Source organism: Scomber japonicus, chromosome 14, assembly GCF_027409825.1.
Source record: "Scomber japonicus isolate fScoJap1 chromosome 14, fScoJap1.pri, whole genome shotgun sequence".
Lineage (NCBI taxonomy): Eukaryota > Metazoa > Chordata > Actinopteri > Scombriformes > Scombridae > Scomber > Scomber japonicus.
Window position 1 is genome coordinate 31,409,277 of NC_070591.1, and position 26,984 is coordinate 31,436,260.

A 26,984-nucleotide genomic window follows, 5' to 3' on the forward strand; every position below is an offset into this window, starting at 1 on the left:
TCCCTCCACACTTTTAAATTCACTGATCCACTCCTGTCACTGATAAAGACAGTTTGTCTACAGTTTCCAGTGTGAAAGCCCTCTACACCGTGTTCTTCTGGCACTTGGCCTATGGCTACATGACATTCAGGGAGAATGCAAGGCAAGTCTTAACATTGGCCTATTTCTGAGGGCATGTTCAGAGTAGATGCAATGTCAGCAGCTATTACTGTTGGTATCATGTCAAATGAGATCAGGTTCAGCTTTGTAATATCAGCCTTCAGATGAAACAACACACCCACACACTGACACTGTGTTACTCACAGTTCAAACAAATATGCAGAGTAGAAGAATTCACTCTCACAAATGAGCATCAAAAGATTCTTCACTTACACTTACACTATGTCCTGTAGAGTTATTATTCCTAACTGTTGTTCATTGTGTGACCTCTTTGTACTTGTAGACTATCCACAACAGTAAACTATTAGTATAACTATAAAAAATAAAGTATTGAATATGCTCTTGTGAACACAGAACATCATAATTAATAATTGTGACTTGATTTGGGACTTTCCTTGAAAGGAATGTGTTTTCATAGATATTAATCATAAGTACAACATACTAATTACCCCCCCCCCCAAAAAATAACAAACAAACACACACACACAGAAAAACAAACAAACAAGAAGAGTGTTTTCGCTAACTTAGCTTTAGTGAGAGAAGATTTATGAAGGTGATAACACTGATATTTGGTGACTTGATATCTTCTTCAGACTCAAAAATTTACAATATGTTATGAAAATGTGCAAAAAATTATCAACGTTTCATCTCTCTGAAGTTCCACAGTATCCCAATCTGCCCAGCACAACCATTTATTATTATCATTATTATTATTGTTATTATTATAAAACTGTGTTCATCCTCTGTCCTCAGGTTTCCAGGGGTGAACACACTGGCACATTCCTGTACCTCTCTGCCTGGAAGCTGTCTGATATTCTCTGTGTCTCTGCACGTTCTTCAACTGCAAGAACTGTGCTGCACATCTGTCTATCTGTCTGTGCTGGGAGAAATATGGGCTTGATTCTGTGCCAGGATCATCCACAGTGATCTGTCTCAGTCCTCACACCCTGTTACTAACACACACACATTTCATTTCTTATATTTGTTTTTACAATGTGCTGCATGTGTACATAACAACAAAGCTACACATTGTGCCAAAACTTGTGCTAGGACCTAAGGGGGGGTGAACTTTGAACCTTCACGACCTCGAACACTAACACACAGAGAACACATACAAGTAACAATAGAGGGCAGTCTAAAAGATCTGAAAACTCTTTTGTGTGGATTGAAGTGGACTGATAAATCATGGTGACAGTGTTTGAGTGTTTTTTCTGATGTGCTAATGACGCATTTGACCTTTCTCCTCTCCAGTAAACCTGAACAAGACAAATTCACAGACATGGTTTACACATTACAGTGCTAGAAATGCACATATGAAAGTCAAACCATGAGCTTTTTTATCATCTTCATGGAATACAGAGGGTTTTTATATTAAATACATGTTTCTACTTCAATTGATAGTTTTCATGTATACAAAGAAACTTTATCTTAATGTCTCACCTCACAAATCTAACTTCAGACCTGACAAGGACACAATATATTATATCTGACTTTCCCCCAAACCATTAGATAGAAGCTTATCATTCTACAGCTTTGAACTCATTCACTGAATGAATTGCTGACGAGTCAGGTTCCAACACAGTCCATATCTGTATAATTATGGCATAGTTGTGATAATCTTTATGTAAACAGGGGAAATGATTGTGCCTGCACAACAGAAGTATTCTTCCTCTCCTACAGCAGAGCACACAAAAGCAGCTTGGAGCTTGTTTTGGGTTATCAACAGTGATAGGGGGATGGTAAATCATGATGTCATTTCTTGAATGATACATGAATGATAAAGATGTGAACAACAAGTCATTGTTTTCATTGATATATTATCACAGTCAACCTCTGTCTCTCTGAGTTCCAAAAGTCCCAAACCAATAGCTTTATAGGTTTATAGACTTATAATAATAATAATAATACATTTTATTTAAAGGTACCTTTCTTGGCACTCAAGGACACCGTACAGAGTTACAGAAATTAAAAAACACATTAAAAAGAAGCAACAATACAAATAACATTACACATTCCATTCATGGGCTGTTTTAAACAGATGTGTTTTGAGTTGTGATTTGAAATGGGGGAATGAATCGATGTTTCTGAGTTGGGGTGGTAATGAATTCCAGAGACAGGGAGCAGAGTGACAGGAGTGATGTGGTGGATGGAGGGGGTTCAAATAATGATATTTTACTGATTTTTGTCAGTTGACTAATAAGCACAGTTATACCAGAGTACATGCCATACACACATACAAGAAGGTAAAAAATAAAATATGAAATTCAGTCTGCAATTAGACTCTGTAGCTTCTCCTATACACAAGTTAGTTAGCATGAAATGTTAACCCTGCCAACTGTATGCCACAATTATTCAGAATGGTGGATTTGTTAACACCTCTGCTTGTCAGCTGGAAGATTGGGATTCAAATCCCAGTCACAGACCCTGTGTGGAGACAACTGTGAATAGCTCAGTGAGGAAGATGAGAGTTTGAAGAAGGATGAAATCGTGAGTGACAGGTGACAATCTTAGGCAATTTTTCACTGACTCAGTATGTATTCCCCTTCACCCAATATTTCCTACCTCCCTATCAACATTCTAAAAATACATTTACAGGCCTGCCAATAAACAGTTTAGAGGTTCTATTAGTATAAAATGTAAAATGACTATGATGCACAGATGTAGAAACAGCTTGCTGTCTAATAAAAGCATTCTGGAACATTTTCCCAGGCTTACATTATACAAGCTCATCTCACCAAATGTTTCTCCAGCCCTTCTCAATTAGGAACAGTGTGATGCTGAGAACAGACTGAGCTGGGATAATGCCTTGTTTGTGTTTCTGCTTCTCCAGCTGTAGCATGACCTTTGACCCCTTCTTTTTTGTTTGCCTTCAGTGCTGCAGAATGACTCAGTCCTGAAAGCCTTCAGCAGACCTGTATATTTACCAGTGCAGTGTGTGGGAGGCCAAGCTGCTTTGTTAGAACTGACTTCTCCTACAGAAGCTAAACAAGCTTCAGCTCCTGCAAACCTCAGACCCCCCCCCCCCACACACACACACACATTATACATTTGACCATTATAGCCCTTTTCCACCACACAAAACATAAAGTAATCTGGAACCCCTTTTATGTGCTCTGATTTTGTTTCCACTGTTCTCTGTCTCGTCTCCATTGCAGACTACTTCCTAGATATACACTGGAGCACTACACAGGAGATAATATTGTATGCAAGTTCCAGGTACTTTCAAAAATTCTGATTGATCAAGCAGATGTGACGTCACTTCACAACAATAACGACTACATCAACCAAAGCAACAGTAACCATTACTGTATGTTACTGCTGTGTCTGTATGAAGCAGGAGGAGCAGTACCTTAAAGAAGCAGCTTGTTGGATAAACCAAGATGTCCAGGCCCTCCCACTGTTTGTGATGACAAATGTCTCCCTATTCAGCTGGAATGAGAATACAACACACAGCCAAATGGTACTAAACACTGAACTCTGACAGCCAGCTCACATAGTCCACCCTTATGTTTGTAGGGTCATGTGTAGTACCAGAGCAATGTCTGTACATCTGTTTGGTTGATAAGCAAACTGGGTCATCTGTGCTTACCTAGAAGAGTACTGGCCAGTAGTTATTCAAACAGGTTAGTGAAGAGTCCTTGAATACAGGTCAAATCTGAAGGCAGGTCTGAAGAACATGCTTAGAAATGTTAATGTTCACCTGCTTCAGAGCCCTCCAGTGAGTGTGTTCTCAACCCTGGGAACACTGAGTCATTCCAGCTGCACCACCAGATGAGCTAATGCTAATGTTAGCAGTGTTAACATCAAAGCGTACATAGATTGAGTTCAGATTTTTTTGTGTCCACACTCAACATGGTGGGGACTCTGTTCATTTGGGGTAGAGATGATGACCAAGGTGACTTTGTGTGCTTGCCTAATTAGATTGCCAAATTAGGCAAGCAGAAGCAGCATAGCATCTATGGCATTGTACCAGTTGTTTTTATATCCATTTAAATCATTATTATTCCCGTTTCTTATCCTTTTGTATCCTTGTACGTACTGTACAGAAATTGAATTTGATATCATATGTTTGTATCAGTTTGATGAAAAGTGTGTATTGTATGTTGTTGCTGTACTGTGGTAACAGAGATTAGCACACACTTGGAAGGATTGGTTCTCTTCTACAAAAGAAAGAGAATACTATTCTTGTGGTCCTCTGGTAAAAGCTTTGTTGCTCAATGCATTAGCATGTGAAATGGAGTGATGAGTACCTTGATCTGCTCTGGTAACTAAACTACAAGGCCCTGTTTTTCTATATTGTTTCTGTACTGTGTCGCAGTCACTGTGTTAACACCCCTGATTTTGTAAACTGGTACACATTTCTGGGCACTTTCTATTAATATTACATTAGCTTCTGTAAATATTATTCCAACATTACCTGGCTACATCTGCAGACAACAACCACATAACACTGACTTTATTTAAAAATGCCATTTTCAGACCATGCAACCATCTTCCAATACTACACGCCAACAGTTTATTTAGCTATGCTCGTGATTGAGAGAGGTCCCTACTGTGGGTGTGTGTATGTGTGTGTGGTGTGTGTGTGGGTGTGTATAGGGGTTTCTTGCATAATAGATGGGGGCACAGGGTCTGGGGAAAGCAACAGCTGGTATAGTGTGGAGAGGGCAAAGAGGAAGTGTGTGTGTGTGTGTGTGTGTGTGTGTGTGTGTGTGTGTGTGTGTGTGTGTGTGTGTGTGTGTGTGTGTGTGTGTGTGTGTGTGTGTGTGTGTGCGTGCGTGTGTGTGTGTGTGATTCACCTTGCCCTCCCCCCTGCTGACCAGTGGTCCACAACCACAGCTGTCAGTAACAGACAGTGAATTGACTTGTGTGTAAAGTGTGTGTTAAGACAAAAGCACACATGAGTCACAATGTGCCATCTGAGCTGGGTGACAAGTCAGCCCACAGCTGATCTCTCAGCTTACACATCAGTATAATCAAACAGGAGTAGCCTGTATTATTGCCAGTGAAACAGTGTAATCATCTAGGCTACACTTAAAGCTATAGAAATAGCTGAAATTCTTTCGTTTTAGAGAAAAAGTAAAAACAAAAAACAAAACAAAAACAGGGCAAGCAGCATGAGTCTCTTAAAGCTTTTCAAATATATCTCAGGACATGAATCATTTCAAATGCTTCAACTGTGAATCTGGCTGACTGTAAACACAGCAAGTAGTCCCATTAACTATTGTAGCTAACTGCACAGAGATCTGCATGTGAGGCATCTTGCTGAACTGCATATTCATATATGCAGAAATAACAAGCATTTATTATTTATCTGGAGCTTTCAACCACATCTGGAATATAGTTGTTAGTTCCACCTGCTGATTTCAATTTCAATCTTTATTTACATAGAGCCAAATCACAACAAAAGTTATCTCAAGGCAGGTTTCACATGGACTCTTTAATTTAGTTTGAGTTCTGGCAGTCAGCCAGAGTAATTTAAAGATGTCTTTGAAAATAGCCAAAAAAGCTTGTAAGCCAACATTGAGTACAATTTTACTTCTGACATAAAGAATGAACTTGAATTCAACCAAGAACAAAAATGACAAAGACCACAATAATAAAACAAGAAAATGTAAACAAAACAAAAAAAACCCCAAGAAACAGGGAAGGGAAGAATATAATAATCAGTGCTTTTGGGGAAGTGAGTTGGAGCCAATGGGAGGTGAAGGACAGCATGGTGGGAAAGCAGCAGACTGTCTGTGGCTGTCTGACAGACTGAATAGATTATCCTGACAAGACCATTAGCTAATGAAGCGGGGGTCTGTCTGGAGTATACTGGTGTTTTCCTCAGAGAAATCACCATCCTCCCTCCTCACACCAAAACACTGCTGCATCACTGCTGCTTTTTACAGGACTGAAATCATTAGCCATACACATTCATGTGTAGAAAGAAGCAAGAATTAGCAGTCATGAGGGAATACATGTTCTTCTCAGACAGATGGAGTGATCGTGCATAGAATTAAACAATTTCACTCTCACGTATGCCTTGTTGTCCAGTTAATGAATGGCAGAGCTGTTCTTATGCACCAGTGCAGTAGTGTGAATTATATCTCTGTATGACAAGGAGGAAGTGCCTGAATACTGATGTGCTACCTATTTAAAAGAGTCCTTGCACACTGCACACTGTATGAGTCACAGTAGGAGGTAATGTGTTAAAAGACTCTTCAAATTGCTTTTCTCAGCCATTGAGAAAAACATTTTGGCAGATATTCTTTGTTTCAAACATACTCCTGAGTGAGATGAGAAGATCAGTATCAATCATTTATCTGCATGTAAAGTATGGATCTGGTGTCAGTAAGTTGTTTATGGTAAATGGACTACACTTATATAACGCCTTTCTAGTCTTCTAACCACACACCAATGACGGCAAGCTACCAGGCAGGGTGCTGGCAGCGCCATTGGGAGCATTTTGAGGTTCAACATCTTGCCCAGCGACTCTTCAACATGTGGACTGGAGGAGCTGAGAATCAAACCACAGATCTTCAGATTAGTGGATGATTCGCTCTACCTCCTGGTTAGCCATAGCACCTTAGCATAAGAGAGAGACTCAGAAAAAACAGCTGTCTCTGTCCAAAGTAAAACAAACAAACAAACAAAAACCTAGCACATCTAGAGCTCTCTAATTACAGTAATACATTGTGTCTCGTTTAATTTATGCATTATAAAGCATTTAGTGGTTTTAGGTGGAATACATAAGAAATGCTATTGTATGTGTGGTCTGTCAGTCAGTGTGTTATTCCATCCAACAATTCCACCCATATACAGATACAACCAGACTGCTGTGAAATGTGCAGTTGATATTCATGTTCCCCAGAGGATCATTATTACTGAGGTTGGTGACCTTAGCTTTAATCTAGACACCATTAGGACAACAATTTATCTTACATAATGAACATTAATTACAAAATCTACCAAGCTGATTGTGCTGAGGTTTTTAGGCACATTCACATTCCTAAAATGATCACTTTAATGACCCACCTCTATGTGTAGGTTTCTAAGACTTCGATCCAACACTGTTTCCTCTAAGAATCAAAACAACTTAAGTCTCAATGGGTTTCAATGAATTTATCAAAAGTTGCTACAAATCCACACAAAATAAACCACATGATTTAGATTACTCAACATAGAATGGAAAGTAAGTTACCACAGGAGCTCTTCACCCAGTGGAGTCCACTTATGGAAAGTGAGCACAATTAGATTGTCTGCTGTAGAAATTGAGTTAGCCTGAGGGGAGCAAACTCCCTTAGATAGAACAAATGTCTCAACTGTGTTGCATCAGGTTATCAGACAGTCAACTAAATATTTAATGACATTATCCATTTATATACATAGTCATAACCCAAGTTCACTGTGTACCAGCCAACCGCACCTCTACTCCAGCACTACACCTCTTCATCTTACAACAATCAAAGTTTATAAATTCTTGAATGTTAAGTTTTGGAGTGATGCCTATGATAGGTGGACATCTGCTACTGCTATATGTTGTAATCTAGTCTGCAGCATGCCACACATTGTGAAGCAAAAAAAGTGTAACTTGGGGACAAACATTCCCTCAAATGAAAATCTCTTAAATATGTTCATCCTGGAATATGTTCTTGGGTTCCGTCCATCACATAATGTAATAACTCAGATTGGCTTTAAGGTCATTGTTTAAAACTCATGAATCATTAATGTAAGGACACAGTGAAAAGCATAAGCTACCATTAGGGCTGGAATTGGTTTCCTAAACATCAAACTCAGTTTTATTGTTACTATTGTTTTATGTTGAATGATTCCCATTAACATGATCCACACAAGTGTGTTCACTTTAAAAAAAGCACAACCTAGTTCAGGACAATGTGGGTTCAAATATCACTCCCATTTTACTGTGCAGTGCACTGTATTTACAGTCAATTTCCATAAGTGTTAAAAGTCTTATTGTAAAACTGATGTTCTGTATTGTGCACTCAAAAATGGAATGAAAAAAGTAGTTCCCACTACATCCTGCTAATAATACCACAATGTAATGCTATGCTTTTTATGGATGCAAAAGTCACAGTCAGGTGATATACTGGTCAGTGTCAGGACAATGATGACAATGGATAAACATCTTGTTGAATGCTCACCATAGTGTCCTCCAGTCATCAGTGCATCATCATCAGTTCATGGATGGCACAATCCTCATTGGGCTCATCTCTGGTGGGGATGAGACTGCCTACAGATGGCAGAGTGACTTGGTGCAAACAAAACAACTAAGAGCTCAACACTCTAAAGACAGTGGAGATGGTTGTGGATTTCAGAAGGAATGCTGCCTCACCTGCTCCAGCCCCATTTATATTTTGTTCAGCTGTTTCTGCATTGAGCCTTTTAAAATGACCAGTTTACAGCATTTTGAAATAGATTGGATCTGGTGGATTGTTTCACTGATGGTGTCACCTGCTTCTCAGGCCATTTAAAGGGCCTGCAGGGTTACGTCATGCCACAGTATCAGGCTGATCTCCAGATGACGAAACTGGATGTAAGCCCAGTGCTGGGTTGGGTTGGGGGGCTTATGGTAACCATTATGTGGAAGCGCATTCCTGTTGACCGCCCTTCAAGACAAGATATAAGTAAGTACAAGCACTCCCCCTGCTGTTCAGAGATCAAAGACAGCAGAAATCCTGCCACTGGCCTCCATCTCTTTTAGTTCTCCCAGCTGAGCTTTTGGCCCCTGCTGTTGGTAAGCATGGCTAAATACTGAATGGGAATTTACATCGATTTAATAGCATCATCCTGATTTATGGATGAAATTCTTCATATTCTTAATTAACTGTTAATTTCTAACTTCTTCATTCAAAAAGGCATGTGACTTTAACACACAGGACTGCTGTTTGTTTCTCTAATTACATATTTATGAATTCAAATACTTTAATTGTGGTCCTAATGAACATTCTGTTATTATACAATTCCTACAAGTTATTGGATTTGGGGGGGGGGGGGGGGGGGGGGCATTATTGAAACTATTAGCATGTTTTATAAGGATATAAATAGTTATTCCTTCCCACTTCAAGAGGTCTCCATCCATGTTTCCCATAGCAACTGAACATAGCTATAGTAATAGGACACTAAGAACCCCTAATACAAACAGGCATCACTAGCATAAAACATGTAAACCTGACAACAACCTTAGAATCAGTCACTGTTCAACATGGAAACATATTTAATAGCTGTTGGTAAACATGAAGCATGTAAGCAATTTTACTATTACTTTACATAAAAAACTGGGAAGTTAATGCTTGTAAAACACAAAATCTAGCTTTATTAACTGTCATTTTTAATGAATAAAATCTTTTGATTTATGTTTTTAACTGAAACTTGGTTAGACCAAGATAAGAGTGTAGCTGTTCTTATCAAGTCTCAATGCCCCACAAGTTAAATTTTATGAGTGAAGCTAGAGTTCATAAGAAAAGAGGTGGCGCTGCCATTTTGTTTAATGATTCCTTCAAATGCGATGTAAATGTAATGTAAATGTTGCTTCTTTTGAGTATGTTGCTCTTCAGCTGATGTTTCTAAATATCTACAGGCCCACTAAATACTCTGCAGCCAGTTTTTATTGACTTTGCTTTACTGCTGTCTATGATCTGTGTTACTTTGAATGTGTAGTTATTGTTGGTGGTTAACATCCATATTGATAATGACCAGAACAGACAGACTAAAGAACTGTGTTGTCTTCTTAATAACTATGGACTCACTCAGCATGTGATGGAGCCCACACACAACAAAGAGCAAAATCTGGACTTTGGACGATCTCAAAGGGTCTGAACATTTCTCAGGTTGTGGCGACTGATTTTGCTCAGTCTAATAATTTCTGTATTGTTGTTTTTGAGGGTGCTATCTCTGTGCAGACAAATGTTCAAACAGAAGTAATTAAAAAAAGATACATCACTGAAAACACCAGTGACATACTCAATCAGACATCTGCCATGTCCTGGGACTGATTCTAAAATTTAAAAAGTGTTTATGGCGAGATTTGGAAGGTAGCCAAGTCATGGAATAAACTTCAGATGTCTTCCCACAAGTCCTGAAAACTGCTATCATCAAGCCACTCTTAAAAAAGAACAATCTAAACACTTCATTAACAAACAATTATACACCCATATCAAAGCTTTGTGAGCCAAATCAGATAAATACACATCTAAGCAGATACAAAAATGACCTGTGGAATTCCCCAAGGCTCCATTCTGAGGCCCGAAAAAAACAGACGGAATATGTAATTAAACAAAGATAAAACTGAAGTAATTGTTTTGGAGCTAAAGAAAAACAATTAATAGTTAGCGAACAGCTTCAATCAGAAATGGTAAAGAACAAAAATCTTGGTGTAGTCATGGACTCAGAGCTGGATTTCAACAGCCACATTAAAGTCTGTGTAAAGTAAGAATAAATATGTGTTCTGAGTTTGACATACCACAGAAACGTTTGTTGTTAACCACCCTGCCAAATTTGAATGATTAAAAAAATTGCCAAGTACATGAAATTGGGCTTCAAAGTTGTGTAAAAATCTGCCTCTTTCTCTGCTCCCAAACGCTGTGAGAGTTCCCTGCCGAGTTCGCTGAAACCCCGCCCCCTATCAAATGTCACTTGTCACAGTGTCAATCAAAGCTACCACCGCTACCAGAAAAATGGAGATTTCTGCGGATAGCTCAGTGGCTAGCTCAGCAGCTAACTCAGCAGCTAACTCGGCGGCTAACTCAGCTAACTGGCTAACTGTAGACTGTAGTAGTAGTAGTGTTAGATGTAGTAATAATAACTGGCCACTAGGCAGGTTAACCACTGAGGAGAGCGGCCTCTCGGTCTTATATAGCAGGGGAGGGACCAAGGTCACGTGGGTACGCCACTACATCACGGAGTACCCGAAATCAGGAAAATGAGTTGAGAAACAGTTTAAGGCTTTATCTCCACAATTCAGTGCTGCATAGTTATCAGCCTTTTCACATGTTTCTGTAACCATTTTCCAACATGTATAATATGTTTAGAAGTAAATCAATGAATTGACTTTACATGGACTTTAAGACAATTACAAAGTCAGCCTATTAACACTCGAATAATATATCAAGAATTAGACTTATGTCTCAGCAGGATTTGGAAAAACGTGTCCATGCATCTATCTTCAGTAGACTTGAGTCGAGTACAATAACTTTAGAGTCCTCTCTAAGACCACTCCGATTCTCAGATCCCTACAATGGCTTCCTGTTTGTCAAAGAATTGATTTTAAAATACTATTGTTGGATTGAAAAGCACACAATGGTTTAAGGCTAAAATACATTTCTGATCTTCTGTTACATAATGAACCATCCAGTCTTTTCAAGTAATTTGGAACAGATCTGCTTTCTGTCCCTAGAGTCAAAACTAAACATGGAGACACAGTATTGAGTTTAATGCTCCACATATTTGGAACAAACTCTCAGAAAACTCCAGGTCTGATGCAGCTCTCATTTCAATGGTAAAAGGTTGTGCTGTTTATAGTTTTACCACTGAAGGATATGCCATTTGTTGTTGCTCTCTTTTCCCACAGACTTTCCTGCAGATGGCACAATTGAAGAGGTAGCCGATGCACCTCTTTGCTACTACCCAGTACCCATCTTGTCTAATAGTACCATTCTACTCCCAGTTTCATCTGTTTAATTCAGACTCCTACTTGTGGCTGTCCTTTGCTACTTATTGTTGGAGGTAGGTTTCACAGACAGCTATTTGTGGGGAAGTTCTGTGCCAATGCTAAGCACTCTTACTCTTTGGAGTAACACTGATGCTGGACACTCCTCATGAATTCTTCTATGCTGGGACCTGAGTGACAGATGTTCCAACCATGGTGTTTTGTGAGTTTGAGTGATGTGAATCATGCATGCCATCACTCTGGTCAGAGTGGTCCAACTGGAGAAATTCTCAAATCTTCTGGGACTTAACATAGTATAGGCTATTGCACAGGTTGTTTCATTGTTCCAAGAGGACAATTTTCACAATCCAAATCTGGGTCAATGGCCTCAAAGGTCTTCTTTTGGTGAGGTGATATAGCTTTTCAGAAAGGCTGGGCCTGGCAACTACCTGGAAGTACTGAGTTGAGTCGTTGGAAGGAAGTGTGACCCATGGGTGGCTGGGCTGTCATCCATGGAAACAAACCTTCAGTAGTCTAGAATTGGCAGAAATGTGAATCTTGTTTGTAGATATACACGTAGAACTGTCTTGACTGGATAGCAAAGTAGCAGAGATAGCACTTTGCTATCTGTGTATATGTGCTGTCAAAGGACAAGTCCTTTACTTCCTTTACCTCCTGTGCATATTTCTCAGAGCAGTGAGCTCTTAGATTTTTGACAGATATATAACCCACCTCTAGATTTCCCTCTTCAATGGTCACCCTTAGGCAAGCAGCTGCAGCAATAACACAGCTCCTTGTGCAGTGGGCTTGAATAAGAGAGGGTAGTTCATGAAGTTGTGTTGTGTGAAGTGGTTTTAAAACTTACAAGTCTTTATAAGAGTTCCTGAAAAAAAAAGTATGACTTTGTATATTGTGATAGAATGTGACATTTCTTTGATGAATTTGGTGGCAGAGATATTTTAAAGGGATGGAGCGGCCATCAGTGGTACTAGATCTGAAGACATTGTGCTTTGGCTTCATGGTGGTGGTGCTTTGTTTCAAAAGGAACTCTTCATTGAGATGTGTATTATATGCATATCATTATAGCTGGATGTTAAAAGTTGGTTCTCACAAGGACAGATGCTCCTGCAGCCCAAACCCTAACCTTCCTCCTCTTCCTCAACCCACTCAAATACACAAGCACAGCTTCTCTCAAACAGTTTACTGTTCTGCAGCCCAACCATTAATTTACTGACTGTTGTTCTGAAACATCGTGACATTATCCAGTGACAACCCCCAGCAGGGAGAAGTGTGTGTTTGTGTCATGACTCCCTGCTCTGTATTTTAGCCTCAGTGTCTCTGTTGCTGTTAATCAACTGATGAGCTTTGAATAGATTTAGAGCGTATTAGGGAGGAGGGAGAGAAAGCTGTCTGCACCCAAGGGAGAGAGAAAGAGAGAAACACACACACATAGAGAGAGAGAGAGAGAGAGAGAGAGAGAGAGAGAGAGAGAGAGAGAGTAATAAAGGGGTGAAGAAACAGGGAGTATGTGAAAGACAACCAGATTCAGAGGCAGGAAGTGAGATTGCAGCAGATGGAGACAGAGATGCAAATAAATAATGCTTGTATGGTAGCCCATTCAGGTCTTCCAGAGCACGTCAGTGAGGGGCCAGTATTGCTCAGAATTGTGTTCATTTTAGTTGATTCTGTGTGTTTACATCTAATGCCAACATTCAGAACAGAATCAGGTATAATGTATCATGTAATACCACGTCTGCATTTGATTTAAAGGAGATTCAATTCTAAACAGGCTATCTTCCACCCATAGTATAGCTTAAATTTTCTAAATATTTCAAATATTTCCATTTCAAAAACACGTCAAATGCTAAAATAATAAATTTGTGTTGATTGTCACATTCTTAAAATGCTTTCACATTTATGAATTATTGTCCAAACAATAAAGCTTGTTTGAATTTGTGAAAGAGAGAAGAAGAGAGAGCAATGAAAGAGCAAGAGGACAGAGAGAAAATGAGCAGAGAGAGAGAGAGAGGACGCAGGCGCAGTAAGAGCAGGGAGGGGGGCAGAGAGAGGAGGATAATGGGATTGAAGGAGCTAGCGTGAAGAGGTGAGAGAGATAGAAAGACAAGAGTGGGAGACAGAGTCGGGGTACACCTGACCTTAAGAAGGGAGGGTAGCTCCTTTACCAGCCATACACCTGAACACACACTCACATACATACACACACACACAGACACACACACACACACACACACACACACACACACACACATATACATATACAGTGTTAGCAAGCAGAGGCAGTGAGCCAGCCAGCAGAGAGCCTGCCAACCAGCAGCCATGACAGACGCCGGTGAGTAGCAACATATCTAACATCCTTAGTGTGTGTGTGTGTCTGTGTCTGTGTGTCTGTGTCTGTGTGCATGGTTTCGTATGAGTGATGACGTATGATAGATAGATAGATAGATAGATAGATAGATAGATAGATAGATAGATAGATAGATAGATAGATAGATAGATAGATAGATAGATAGATAGATAGATAGAAATGCCAGTAGTAGAGCAAACACTGGCTCCTCTCTTCTTTCATCATTGCATAAAAGTTAAAGTATTTCAGCTTTTTTGGTGCAAGGCGTGGAGTTGCACCAGTCCTGATGTCAGTCCCTGGAACACCAAGCTGTTTGTTTCACTGAGCAGTAAGCGTAAAGCACTGTAAAGCTCAAGAGTGGAAGGACAGAAACTATTTAGTATCCAATGTCATGCATTATAATCTGAAAACCAAGCCTCATCTGAAGCTACTGCTGTTGCTGACTGGTAGTTGTCTTGCTAACAGATGAAGTGAGGCTTGAATCCATGCATGGTAAATGTACAGTTTTAATAATGACCCTTGAGTTGAATCTACAGCTGTCTGATATCATAACCACCACTAAACATAAACTTCAATGATGGGATTTATTGCAGGACTGTTGTACTGGATTACATTGTGCAGCCATCACTGTTGTGTGTCCGCCTCCTGTATGCATGTTAATATAGATATTGTGCGTGTGTATGTGTTTGTGGGGAGACATGCAGTGCAGTTGTGGCAGCTGTAATAATCACTCTGGGGACTCCCTTGCAGTACTCTGTGGGACTGATTAGTAAATTAGTTGCCTGCCTTCTTGTCAAACGCACATGGAGCACATGAATACATACACATGGCCACACACATGCACACACACACACACACACACACACAGAACAGAAGGACATAAGGGTTAGTTCCTGACGTGGCAGGCTGTGTATCAGCCTGATAGCCCCCTCCACTCAGCCACTCAGGTTATTTTCATTCGACTTACAGCAGATTAGCCAAGGTGATTACCATCTGCAGGTCTTTCCTCACAATGTATCTGCGTGTGTGTGAGTGTGTGTGTGTGTGTGTGTGTGTGTGTGTGTGTGTGTGTGTGTGTGTGTGTGTGTGTGTGTGTGTGTATTGTTGTGTCTCCTCCTCTTATTCTTACTGTTGCTGCTGCAGCTGATGGTGTATGTTTATGTGTGTATTGCAGACTCTCTGAGTGAGGCAATAAAGGCCATCACTGTGAGTACAGAACTGATTGAGGAGGAGCTCAAGCCTCATTTGGATGCAGTGTTAGCTGCATTGCTGGAAAAAAGTAAGTCACAAGAACCCCCCCCCCCCCCCCCCCAACAAACGACTTTACATATTTCTAGTACATTCTGTAATTGCCTATTCCTACATTGTTGACATTATGAAATGGTGTGTGTGTGTGTGTGTGTGTGTGTGTGTGTGTGTGTGTGTGTGTGTGTGTGTGTGTGTGTGTGTGTGTGTGTGTGTGTGTGTGTGTGTGTGTCCACAGAGAAGGGTGCTGCAGTGGAGATTGCCAAAAGTGGGATTCTGCCCACATTTGCTCAAGCTTTACAGAAGAAAAGCAACCTGAGCTGCCAGGTGGCTCTAGTGGTGGCAGAGATGGCTCGAGAAGGTAGGATACCACTATAACATCAAAATAATAACGATGATAACAACAGAAGTCTGTTCTCACATTCATCTGCTGAAGAAGGGAACTTTCTTTGTGCTTAATATGTGCACTTATGAGCATAATTTGTGTCATCACTACTAGTTATGAGCCAATTGTGGTCCAGTTTCCAGTTTGTGTGTAAACCTCCAGTGCACATACACCTTGCACTGGAGGTATTTCAGTGAAGCTGGAGACACCTTGTTTCCAGCACCTTGTTTCATATATGAAATATTTGCATATTTATAAATTCTGGATTGTTGAATGAGGGAGAAGGAGGAGATTTCATTTTAAGAATTATTAAAATCATTGTACATTTTTGTGGAAAATAACATGCCAAATTATTATTCATGACAGAGTATTTGTAAATGTCTTAAACGGGACCTGAACAGGGTCTTTAAGGGGCCATTTAAGGCAGTTCCAGGGGTTAAATCGTATCCTTTGTGTGTTGTAGCCACAGTCAGGGAGCCATGCATTGAGGCGGGCCTTGTGAAGGTGCTGGTTCCTCATCTGAACAGCAATAACCAGGAGATGCTGCTGAACACCGGCAGGGCCATTGGACGCATCTGCTTTGACAACTGTGAGTTGGTGTGACAGTTCTGGCTCAGTCAGCAAGGTTTACTGATGATGAACAGTGTGCTGATGAGGCAGAGACTGTTCTTTTGAAGAGTACAGAGAGTGACAGATGACAAGCCTTTGTTCAGTTTTAATTACTTACTTACATACTGTGTTCATGATTCTCAAAAGTTAGATGATCATTTTATGCTAGGATACTATTAATTGCATGCTATTATCATTGACACTTTAATTTAGTATCTGAGTGTATTTACAGTAAACCAATGAGATCATGGTGAGGATTACTGGCTTCTTTCTTATGCCAGAGGTTTAGTGACACAGCTGTTGCCCATGTGTGATTCTATGATACCAAATTGCCCTTGTTTACTTTCTCTCAGAGAATCCCCACCACCATCATGAGGTCAACCCTCCAAGGGCTCTGTGGGAGTGACTCAAGCTAGTAACATCAGTTGATATTAACAAACTTTATATTATATATATATATATATAATTGTATATTATATAATTTAGCACCAATCTGTTGCATTTGCCAGTTGTCCAACTTTTCCCAGTTTACCAACAGAGTATTATTGGTACTCAAGTTTGTGTTAGTTGTTCTGGAACTATTTCTGGTGAATCAACTGGACATTTGTGAGTTCAGAAGAATGTCTGAATGCAACCTAAACAAGTGACCAGCACATTATTGAATTTAGGATGCTGAGACATGGCTGTATCCCCCAAATCTCTAAAGAAAGGAATCTCTGTCTGTCTGTATGTTTGTATGTCTTTCACATAGCTCAAGAACCGTTCAACCAATCCTTCACACCTGACGGATGCATTGTTAGAGGACCCAGTTTGGAATTTGGTGTTAAATTTAAAGCAATTTGGACAAACACATTCAGCATTAATAAGCTTTGAAAAAACATGCAAAGAACAATGTTCTCACATCACTTTTAGTATCGGCTCAGTTTTTTCATGTTTTTTTTTTCTTTCATGGAGAAAAGTAGACAGAGAACGGACAGACTCTCAGGCTATTTCCAACAGGCAGTTTAAAACCAGTGTCAATGGGCTACCATACAACCATGTGCCATATAAGCACAAAGCTCACATGGTCCAAACTGTAACCATAGAAAATAAACAAACATTTTGACAAAATCTCTCTGATACACAGTTACAGAACTTAACATGTGATAATAGAATATTAGTCTCTGTGATGTTGTTGATACACATTCACAGTTCACATCAATGGTATTCATTTTATATGCGTTGAAGCAGCAATACCAGAGACCAATCGCTCCAGTCCAAACAGGCACATTTAGAGTGGGCATTGCACTACTTCAGACAATAGATGAACACATTGCACATGCACACCCAAGGCTTGTTGACCTATTGTGACCTACTTAGTCTTGAACTACACATAGAGTTTTGAAAGAGATGGAAATGCCTCCCTTTAACTGAAGGGACAGAGTTAACCTAATGTGCTTTCCTTTACTTCTGGTCAGTCATCAGTCTTTATCTGTTACTATATCTTTGATCACTTCCATACTCTCTCACCTCTCTCCCACCCAGCATACCAACAAGACCAGTTGGTTCAGAGTGGTGTAATCCCCAGACTGGTGTCCATCATGAGGGAGTATCCGAACAATGACCCCCTTGTAAACGTCTGCCTGCTGGCCCTCTGTAACCTGGCTGACATAGGTAATTATTGAATAATCATAACTATTAAAGAGATAATTACTAATAAACTATGATTTCCTAAGGGCATCACATTGTCTCAGTATGTCATGACCAATGACATTCTTGATCATCTTTGTGTTGTGTTTGCATGTTCTCCATGTGTTCTCCTGTATTTCCTTCCTCAGTCATATAAAGCATAAACTCTGTATTGCTCAAAGGTATGAAGGTACAGTAAACATTAACGCACACCTAATATCACTTGTGTGATGCCCCAACATTTTGAAACAGTTCGTATAAAAAGCTATGAGGAAGCACTGGGAAGCACAAACAAACAAAATACAGATCTGACTTTAGTCATAGTTCAGTGCTACTGTATTTGTCAATTGGCAATTGTCATAATAAAGGAGAACCAAACCTTCTCCCAAAAGAACAGAGGAAACCACTTTTTTTAATGCCAGTACTGTAATAGTTAGTTAAACCCTTATCAATAAAATGAATCTTTTCAAAAAGCTGCTATGTTATATGGCCTGTAGATGTCAGCTGGTAGTCAGGATATTTAGTAAACTCCTACACTGTCTATAGTTATAGACCCCTGTTTTTGCAGACTCTGCGAGGGAGGCTCTGTCAGAGCTGGAGGTGGCAGATGTACTGACCTTTCAGCTGAAACAGGCACCTGATGCTGAACGCCGACATGTTATCCTGGAAATACTGGGCTCACTGGGCGAGAGTGGTAAGACCTGCTCCAGGAAGGAGGCTGCATGGGAAAGGGAAGACTTACTGATGGAAGTCTGGCTTCATTAAGCATGATTTGATATTTCAGCTTAGGTCAGTTTTCAAACCTCTCAGGTTTGGATGAATGAAGTCAGTATTGTGCTAAGAGATGGACAAATAGAGTTAAGATTTAGCAACATTGATATATATTCAGCCATCAGAAATTTTGCCTTAGTGTTTTGCCTACCTAGTTTTACAACCTGGCTCAGGGGGAAGTAACATGCATGTATCTGCTTATTTTATATCTTTGCTTGTACATTGCGGATAATATTATAAATCAATAAGCAGGACTGTTTCATTATAATATTGCATTTATGTAGGATTTTTGCAAGTGTGTTACTTTGTGACTAATTTTTAACAAACCTCAGTGCTGAAACCTGAAGCCTTTAGAAAAGATGAGGAAGAGGACCCTCCTCCCCCCAAATATTATAATTTTGGACAAATAATAAAATATCATCAGCATAGAGTGATATGTAATGCATATTATTAAATCAAATGGGTTTCGGGAAGAGCATAGTTCAGTGGGTAGAGCACCTGCCCCATGTGTTGAGGCTATAGTCCTCGCTGCAGGCGACCCCGGTTCAAATCCCGCACCGAGCGGTCCTATCCTGCATGTCATTCCCCCCTCTCTGCCTCCAGTTTCCTGTCTCTCTCTACTAACCTGTACATTAAAGGCAAAAAGCCCCCAAAAATATACTTAAAAAAATAATAAATTAAATGGGGTTGGTCAATGGATGGTTTGAGCTAAGGCTTCTCTGGAGACAGGGAGCAACCTATTGTTACAGGAATTATGGAAAAATTGTTGATTTTTACACCATTAAATTGGCAGACATTTAACTTGCTGGATTTCTGTATAAACGGATATATCTTTTTGCTTTTTTTATTTTTATTTGTCTCAACTGAATTTATTATGTCATAATAATAAATAAATATCAAGAAATAGAGGTATGCACGGTTCTAATATTTAGAGATCAAAGATGCACATTATTATCTTAAAAGGCAACTGTGCTGTTGCTTCATTCACAAAGAAAATGAATCAGTCTGGCAGTAGACTGAAGACTGCATTTAAAGTTATAGCAGGGCAACTCCATCTGCACAAGTGATTAGATTGAAAACTCCAGAACAGCTGTAAGATTCATTTTGAAATTAAAATGAAATTAAAATGTAAAAATCATTTAGTATTAAGATTCTCATATGAAATAATTTGTTTTCATCGGTGGACACAGTACTAAGCCTTTTCATTTCTACATAATACAATAAACTATCACATGAAAATCAAAATCTTAGTTTTTCCATTTTGCTTTGAAGTGGGTGGCTGTGGCTCAGGAGATATGTGAGCATATCTGAATGCATCAGATTCTGTTCCTGATGAGCAGGTTGGCACCTTGCATGGCAATCTCTTCCATTAATGTATGAATGTGTGTGAATGGGTGAATATTGGAATGTAATGTATACTTTGAGTGATAGGAAGACTAGAAAGGTGCTATGTAAGTGTACATTTACCACTTAGTGATTATTGAAAAAAAACTTTACCGGGTTCTATTTTACCACCAGACTCATTGAAGCTGCAGTTCGCAGAGTCAGGAGTACCAGAGGCATTATCAGAGATGATTCGGGGCCTACAAGGAGGTTCGGACCCCCATGACCTCTGCAGCATCAAGATTGCCTCCAACCTCATAGTGTCACTACTTTTAGGAGGTGAGTGATGCAGGTGGGACTTTGTTTGACATCTCTGAATGTGCTTATAGTGCTTACAGCAACAAATCTGTATTGGTCATTAACTTCCTTACTTGCCTTTCCTTAAACCATGCCATGCACTATCCTCTTAGTGGTGTCTACTGCACGGTTGTGAGAGTGATGATGGTCCCCTGTCATCATTAGTCAACATTATCACACAACACATCAATCTTTCTGAGTATGGTCAAAACCGTGCATGTACATATCTAACATTACTCAATATGATCATGCCTGAGAATGGCATTGTGTTAAGGTATCCGTGCTGGAAACAGAGGCATCCCAGTCTCCATGTAGTTTAGTGAAGGTGCTTTCTATTCTACAGGCACATGAACATCTAGGGGAATGCATTGGCTGATTCAGAAGTTGCAGCTGTTGACTGCAGCCTCTACATATATACTAGCAGAGACATTTAACATTTTCATCTTACACATCATTTTTGCCTCTTTGGATCTCTTCTAGCATAATAATAATTGCTGTACTCTTGTGTTCCCTATGATTATGTCTATATGTCTGAATACACCATAAACATGTTTTTTTCATCTGTATGTGTGTGTCTGTGTGTCTGTGTGTGTGTGTGTGTGTGTGTGTGTGTGTGTGTGTGTGTGTGTGTGTGTGTGTGTGTGTGTCAGATGAGTCTATGCAGAAGTGTTTTGCTGAGGGGTCAGGCCTGGTGTATCAAGATGTTCTATCCTGGCTGCAGAGCTCCAACACTCAGCTGCAGTTGTCTGGAGCCCTGGCCATCGCCAACTTTGCCAGGAATGGTGAGATATTTGTCAGAAGGGACCAAAGACTGTAAAACAACTTCTGTGAGGTGTGTTGTCTTCGTGGAGCTTATGTGAGACAAACAAGCAGCCACCATCACAGCTGAATGAAATAGACTGAGACACCTGTCAATCAAGCAAACACACTGCAAAACATTTTTCCCTGTTAATTTCAACATAGTTTTCTTACAGCTAAGGCTGCTGTGTAGGGATAAAGTAGGTGACTGCTCCACAAACATTAGGAGTCCCAAAAGTGGCTATTAATCATTTGGCTTCTGTTCATAGAGTTGGTCTTACGTGACCTGGAGTGTTAAAGAGTGGTGAGTTTCGAAAGACCTTTTTGCATATGTGGCTAATTCGTAATGGATCTGTGTAAATCAAATGAACATTGAGACCAGGTCATATTCCAGTGTGTTTATACTGCAAAGAGTGGGAGGAAATGTGTTGAACAGGGGCCTTCATTTTTGCCCAAGGGACCCCTGACAGGTTAATGTGTGCATGCCTACATCGTGTGACCATTAGTGGAACTGCAATCTGACTAATTTAAACACTAAGATGTTGTCTTCAACACACAGCTCTAGCTGACTGTAACTGGGGGTGTAAATGATAAAAATGCTGAATAAAAATTTCTTAAAGTTAGTAGATATACTGAATATTATACAGGCAAGAACAAGATAGTTGGACGTGAGTATGGATACAAATATCCCTTCACTAATTGTAATGATAATATTGTTTGTAGATGGTAAACATTAGAATTGTGTGAAGTGATGAAACATTGCAGCCACAGTTTTAAGGTGCATCAGGTTTTTAAAGTGACTTTGCCAGTGTGTAACAGCATTGTCCTGCTGTACTTCTGTCAGACAGTAACTGTGTGAAGATGCTGGACCTCGGTGTGGTTCCTCACATCCTGACCTTGTTGGAGCAGCATGTTGATGAAGGAGATGTATCTGTGCAACATGCCGGACTGAGCGCGCTCAGAAACCTTGCCATTCCTGGTAATGATCAAAGGAAACAATAGAGCTATAATTCCATTAATGCCATGTGAAACTTCTTAAAAACAATAATTAGAAAGAAAAAAAAGATTATTTAAAATGAATTATGTCTTTGTCTTCTAGCCACCAACAAAGTGCGGATGCTGGAAGATGGTGTGACTGAGAGGATAAAGACCCTGCTGCGCTCTGACATGCCACCAGTTCAGTTTAAACTGTTGGGTACACTGCGTATGATGGTGGATGGACAAGGTGAGTGTGTGTGTTTGTTTGTTGTTTGTTTTTTTTTAAATATTACATGTTCTTTGAACTGATCTCTCACAGTTTAGTGAAGGCAAGGCAAGGCAGTTTTATTTATATAGCATATTTCATACACAATGGCAACTCAATGTGCTTTACATAAAACAGAAAAACATGTAATTTGAGAAACATTAAAACATACAATTAGCCCCCCCCCCCCCCCCCCCCCCACACACACACACACACACACACACACACACTAATAATAAAAACAAAGTACAGAAAAATAGAAAGAGAGAAATAAAATGCTAGAATAGAGCATTAAATATAAGATTGCAGCATAAAATAATGATTTGCTTTAAAGTCATTAAAGGGACATAGAGCGCAAATGAAAGATTAAAATGTAAAGTGCTTTAAAAGAGCTCAATCATCAGCACAGGAGAAGAGAAGTGTTTTTAAACTGGATTTAAAAATGTTCACTGTTGGGGCTGATTTCAGTTCTGCTGGTAGTTTGTTCCAGTTGTGTGCAGCATAACAGCTAAAAGCTATCTAATGGCCAGCAGAAGGAGAAAATAAAGGAGAGAAAGAGAATGGCCAGCAGGGGTAAAAAAGAAGTACATGTGTATAGAAGTCCATGGGGAAATCATCTTACTTCTCACTTGATTTATTATCTCAGTAAGTTTATGGTCTCAACCACTGGTTTCAAGTCCTCTTTAATACAGAATGATGTTCATTTTGTAAATTATGGCTCCATTTAGAGTAAAATAGATGATAAAGCAGGGTATGCTTTACGGTGTGGCTACCTTATGATTGACAAGTCGCTACTATGGTGGTGCACCTGGGTAACTCCTCCCCAACTCTATGCTCTCTTTTAATATGATTCTCATCACTTCTGGCACCAGAAAGCCAATATGACGACACTTACATTTTCTTTAAAAATGGAAATAAATGGATGAAAAATAGGAAATAACGTGTCAACATATCTCTTGACAGGGTTCATAAAAAGACAGCGTTGAAAATATTTTCTACTGTATATTGGGGTGACAGATTGGTGTTTTGTCAGTATGGGGGGGCACGAACCCTCCAAAAATGTGTGGTTATGCCCATGCTCTATTATGTTCTGTGTGTCAGAGGATGCAGCCCTGGTGCTGGGGAAAGATGCCACGCTGCTAGCTCGGATCATGGAGTGGTGTGAAGCCAAAGACCATGCAGGAGTCCGGGGAGAAGCCAGTCGCCTATTGGCTGCACTCATCCGACACAGCCGCAGTACTGTGAGTCACTCGTCCTGATCTGACAGTTAACATTAGACTTGAAATGTACTGAATGTGCGTAAACTCACAAACTGAACATGTGTAATGGCTTTATATCCTCTCTCTGACAGGAAGTTGTCGATGCTGTAACAAAAGCTGATGGGATTCGGCACCTTATTTCTATGGCAACAAGTGAGCATGTCATCATGCAGAATGAGGCCCTGGTTGCCCTGGCGATAGCCTCTGCCATTGACATTGGTAGGAGTTTCAGATACTATCTTTAGTCTAATGGTCCTAATTTATCAAGCATGTCAGAATCACTCTCAACCTTGACTAGAATTGACATGACTCCTGCCTCACATTAAGAGTGTAACAGTTTTCTCTGCGGCTATTCTAAATCCTGGGAGTTCTAGGTTAAGGGTTAGTGGACAAATATTTCCACTGCAAGGCCTAAAAGTGGGACCAAACATGTTCTCCAGTTAAAACTGATTTTACTAGTCTTGATAAATAAGGGCCCTGAAGTCACTGAAATCCATTTTTCGGTCTGGGATCCCACTGGGCGTGTATGGGTGCACTGTGGTTTTGCTCCCTCCTTGATACTACCCCATCAAGATAAGCTCTGCATATTGACTCTGTGTAAGCAATCCACCTTTTAAATTATGTTGCACTGTTAATACAGTAATTACGGCAGCCCAATCAAATCAAAAAGAGTGCCTTTATGCTACCGTAATTTCTGCTGTAGCAGCACAACTGAACGGCCCGATTTTGTTGAACTGCTCAAATTTTGTTGATTTGGTAATTTTCCTTGATTTTTATGCTTCTACTGTGGACCAGTAGGTATGTAGTTACACTTGATCCAGCTTGATCTGCTCTGTGGATTTTGACTCAGCCTCCATTAAAAATAGGCTATGCACATAGTAGTAAATAAGTAAATAAATAAGCTGTCTGATAAACATCTCTGACCAACCATGAGATTGACAGATTTTCATTGATGAAATAAAGAAAGAAATGAAGTTGGTCTTTATACTACAAGTGTTATTTGAGTTTCAACCTCTTCTGGTCATTAAGGGCTGGATCAAACATACAGCTTGTGTCTAAGGTAGACTTGAAAAAATGTTGTATATGTATTAGCCAGAAGAAGAATTCAGACAAGTTGTATGTAAGTTGTTTGTTTCTAGTCCATTATTGTGATGGATGATGTGAAGAGAGTATTTTCTTCTTTAGTATGAACACAAAAACATTGCAAGGGAAAGCAAAAACTTTTCTTGAATATGTTTGTGTTTACCTGTGCATTTGTGTGTGTGTGTGTGTGTGTGTGTGTGTGTGTGTGTGTGTGTATGTGTGTGTGTTTGTGGGTGTGTGTGAATACTGCAGAGTCTATGAAGGATCCATTTAGGGAGGCTGAGTTGCTGCCCATGCTGAAGACGATGTTGGAGGATCCTGCTGGTGTGGTCGAAGTCAAATTCAGTGCATTAGGTCTCATCTGCAGCCTGGCTAACTCCAGTATGTGTTTTGGTTTTACATCACACATGCATTCTGAATTGATCCAGACCCAAAACATCAGCAGCATGTGTGAAAAGAAATCCAGCTGAAAGTTTTACAGTGGCACATAAAGTTCCAAAACAATGTCAGGAAATATATTAGTAGGAGGCATGAATTATTAAGTGAAGATCTAACCAGGATGGCACATCACAGATCTACAGTACATGTCAAAAGCTTGGACAAGTAGTCCCTGTTCCCTCCACTATTATTCCTTATTTTAGAAACTATTGCATGAACATTTTTGTATTCTTATCATAAACCTCTTAAACATTTTGTCATTGGGTTCCAAGATTCAGTAAACACTATCAACTGCTAAAGCATTTTGTAAGTTGCTTGTTTCAGCCTGATAAATGTCACATGATCTTTTCATGAGATTGGATTCTTACTGGAAACTCTTTTCCATTTTCCAAAATGACCACTAGTGACTTAAAGTATAAGGGATGAGTTTGGTGCAAAATAAAACTACAGAAGTTCAGTTCCAAAGTTACAGGTAAACAAGATCCACACTGTCTTGCCTTAACTCAGTCTGAAACTATGCCGCTTCAAATACTAATTAAAGCAGATCTGTATTTTGACATGTGCAACACGTACAAAAGACTTTGGAAGATACCTACTTGATGTGTCTATATCAGACGGTAAAGTATTAGCTTCAGCTAAGCAGTAGAATCATTTTTTATACAGAATGAGGACTGTGGATTTTGTCTCCCATCACTTCTATCTTTTGTTGGCCTGTATGGATAGAAAGAACAACTACAGTGACTAAAACTCTTTCAATGTACATTTGAGCATGTGAATATCATTGAAACAATGTGGACCTTTCTTTAAAATCACACAAATAAACCTGCTAGAAATGTTAAAAAATATGTTTAAAATGGCAACAAAGACACCTTAAAAAGAAGTGAAATGAACTATTGACATCCCAACATCATCTCTCTTACTGACTTGAGAGAGAACTTGAGACTTTGTAAATAGATTTCAGGTTTTTTGAAACCAGCATCTAGTGGCCATTTGGCAGATTGCAGTTTATCACATTTGAACAGATACAGGTGTCAGCTGTGATGTTGCGTTAGGTCCAGTAGATGTAGACACTACACTACAAGCTACTTCTACAGTTATGAGACACTGCCTCTATAGCATGTTGAACTAATAATATTATTCATACACACACAGATGTTCAGGGAATACTCATGAGATGACTATATTGTATCTGCTTCCACCACTGATTGCAATCCATCTCACACTTTTCTCTCTTCCTCTTACCATTCCTGTCTGCTCTAGGTGTGATGAAGCAGGATTTGGACTCTGTGAATATGAAGGAAAGCCTCAGTAAAATGACAGATCATAACAGCACTAAACTTGCCTCGCAGGCCAGCTCCATACTGGCCATTCTTGGTGAAACCAGCTAAACCAGCATACTGAAGCAACATCACTGGCTGAGCAAAGGATCTCATCTACTGTATGGATTTATCCATTTTATTCAATTATGTACTTTAACTCAAATGGTATTACTGCAGAGATACTAAGTAATTGGGTGCAATTCTAAAATGTCACTTGTTTTATTGCAATAACTCATTACATTACACAGAGGTGATTTCCATAATGGTAGCCCCTAGATGCTACAACATATGCCGAAAGCACAAACAATAGAA

The 26,984-nt window shown here is 39.7% G+C and overlaps 1 protein-coding gene across 1 annotated transcript; it reads left to right on the top strand.

The window, feature by feature from the left end:
• Positions 1 to 15,752: 15,752 nt before the first annotated feature.
• On the top strand, positions 15,753 to 26,741 carry si:dkey-191g9.5 (rap1 GTPase-GDP dissociation stimulator 1). The gene is made up of 12 exons (XM_053332999.1): positions 15,753 to 15,780; positions 16,268 to 16,393; positions 17,938 to 18,066; positions 18,650 to 18,775; positions 20,371 to 20,514; positions 21,183 to 21,314; positions 22,175 to 22,309; positions 22,430 to 22,555; positions 23,675 to 23,814; positions 23,925 to 24,051; positions 25,168 to 25,296; positions 26,614 to 26,741. The coding sequence occupies exons 1-12, from the start codon at positions 15,768 to 15,770 to the stop codon at positions 26,739 to 26,741; spliced, it is 1,455 nt and encodes a 484-aa protein (XP_053188974.1). The 5' UTR covers positions 15,753 to 15,767.
• Positions 26,742 to 26,984: the final 243 nt, after the last annotated feature.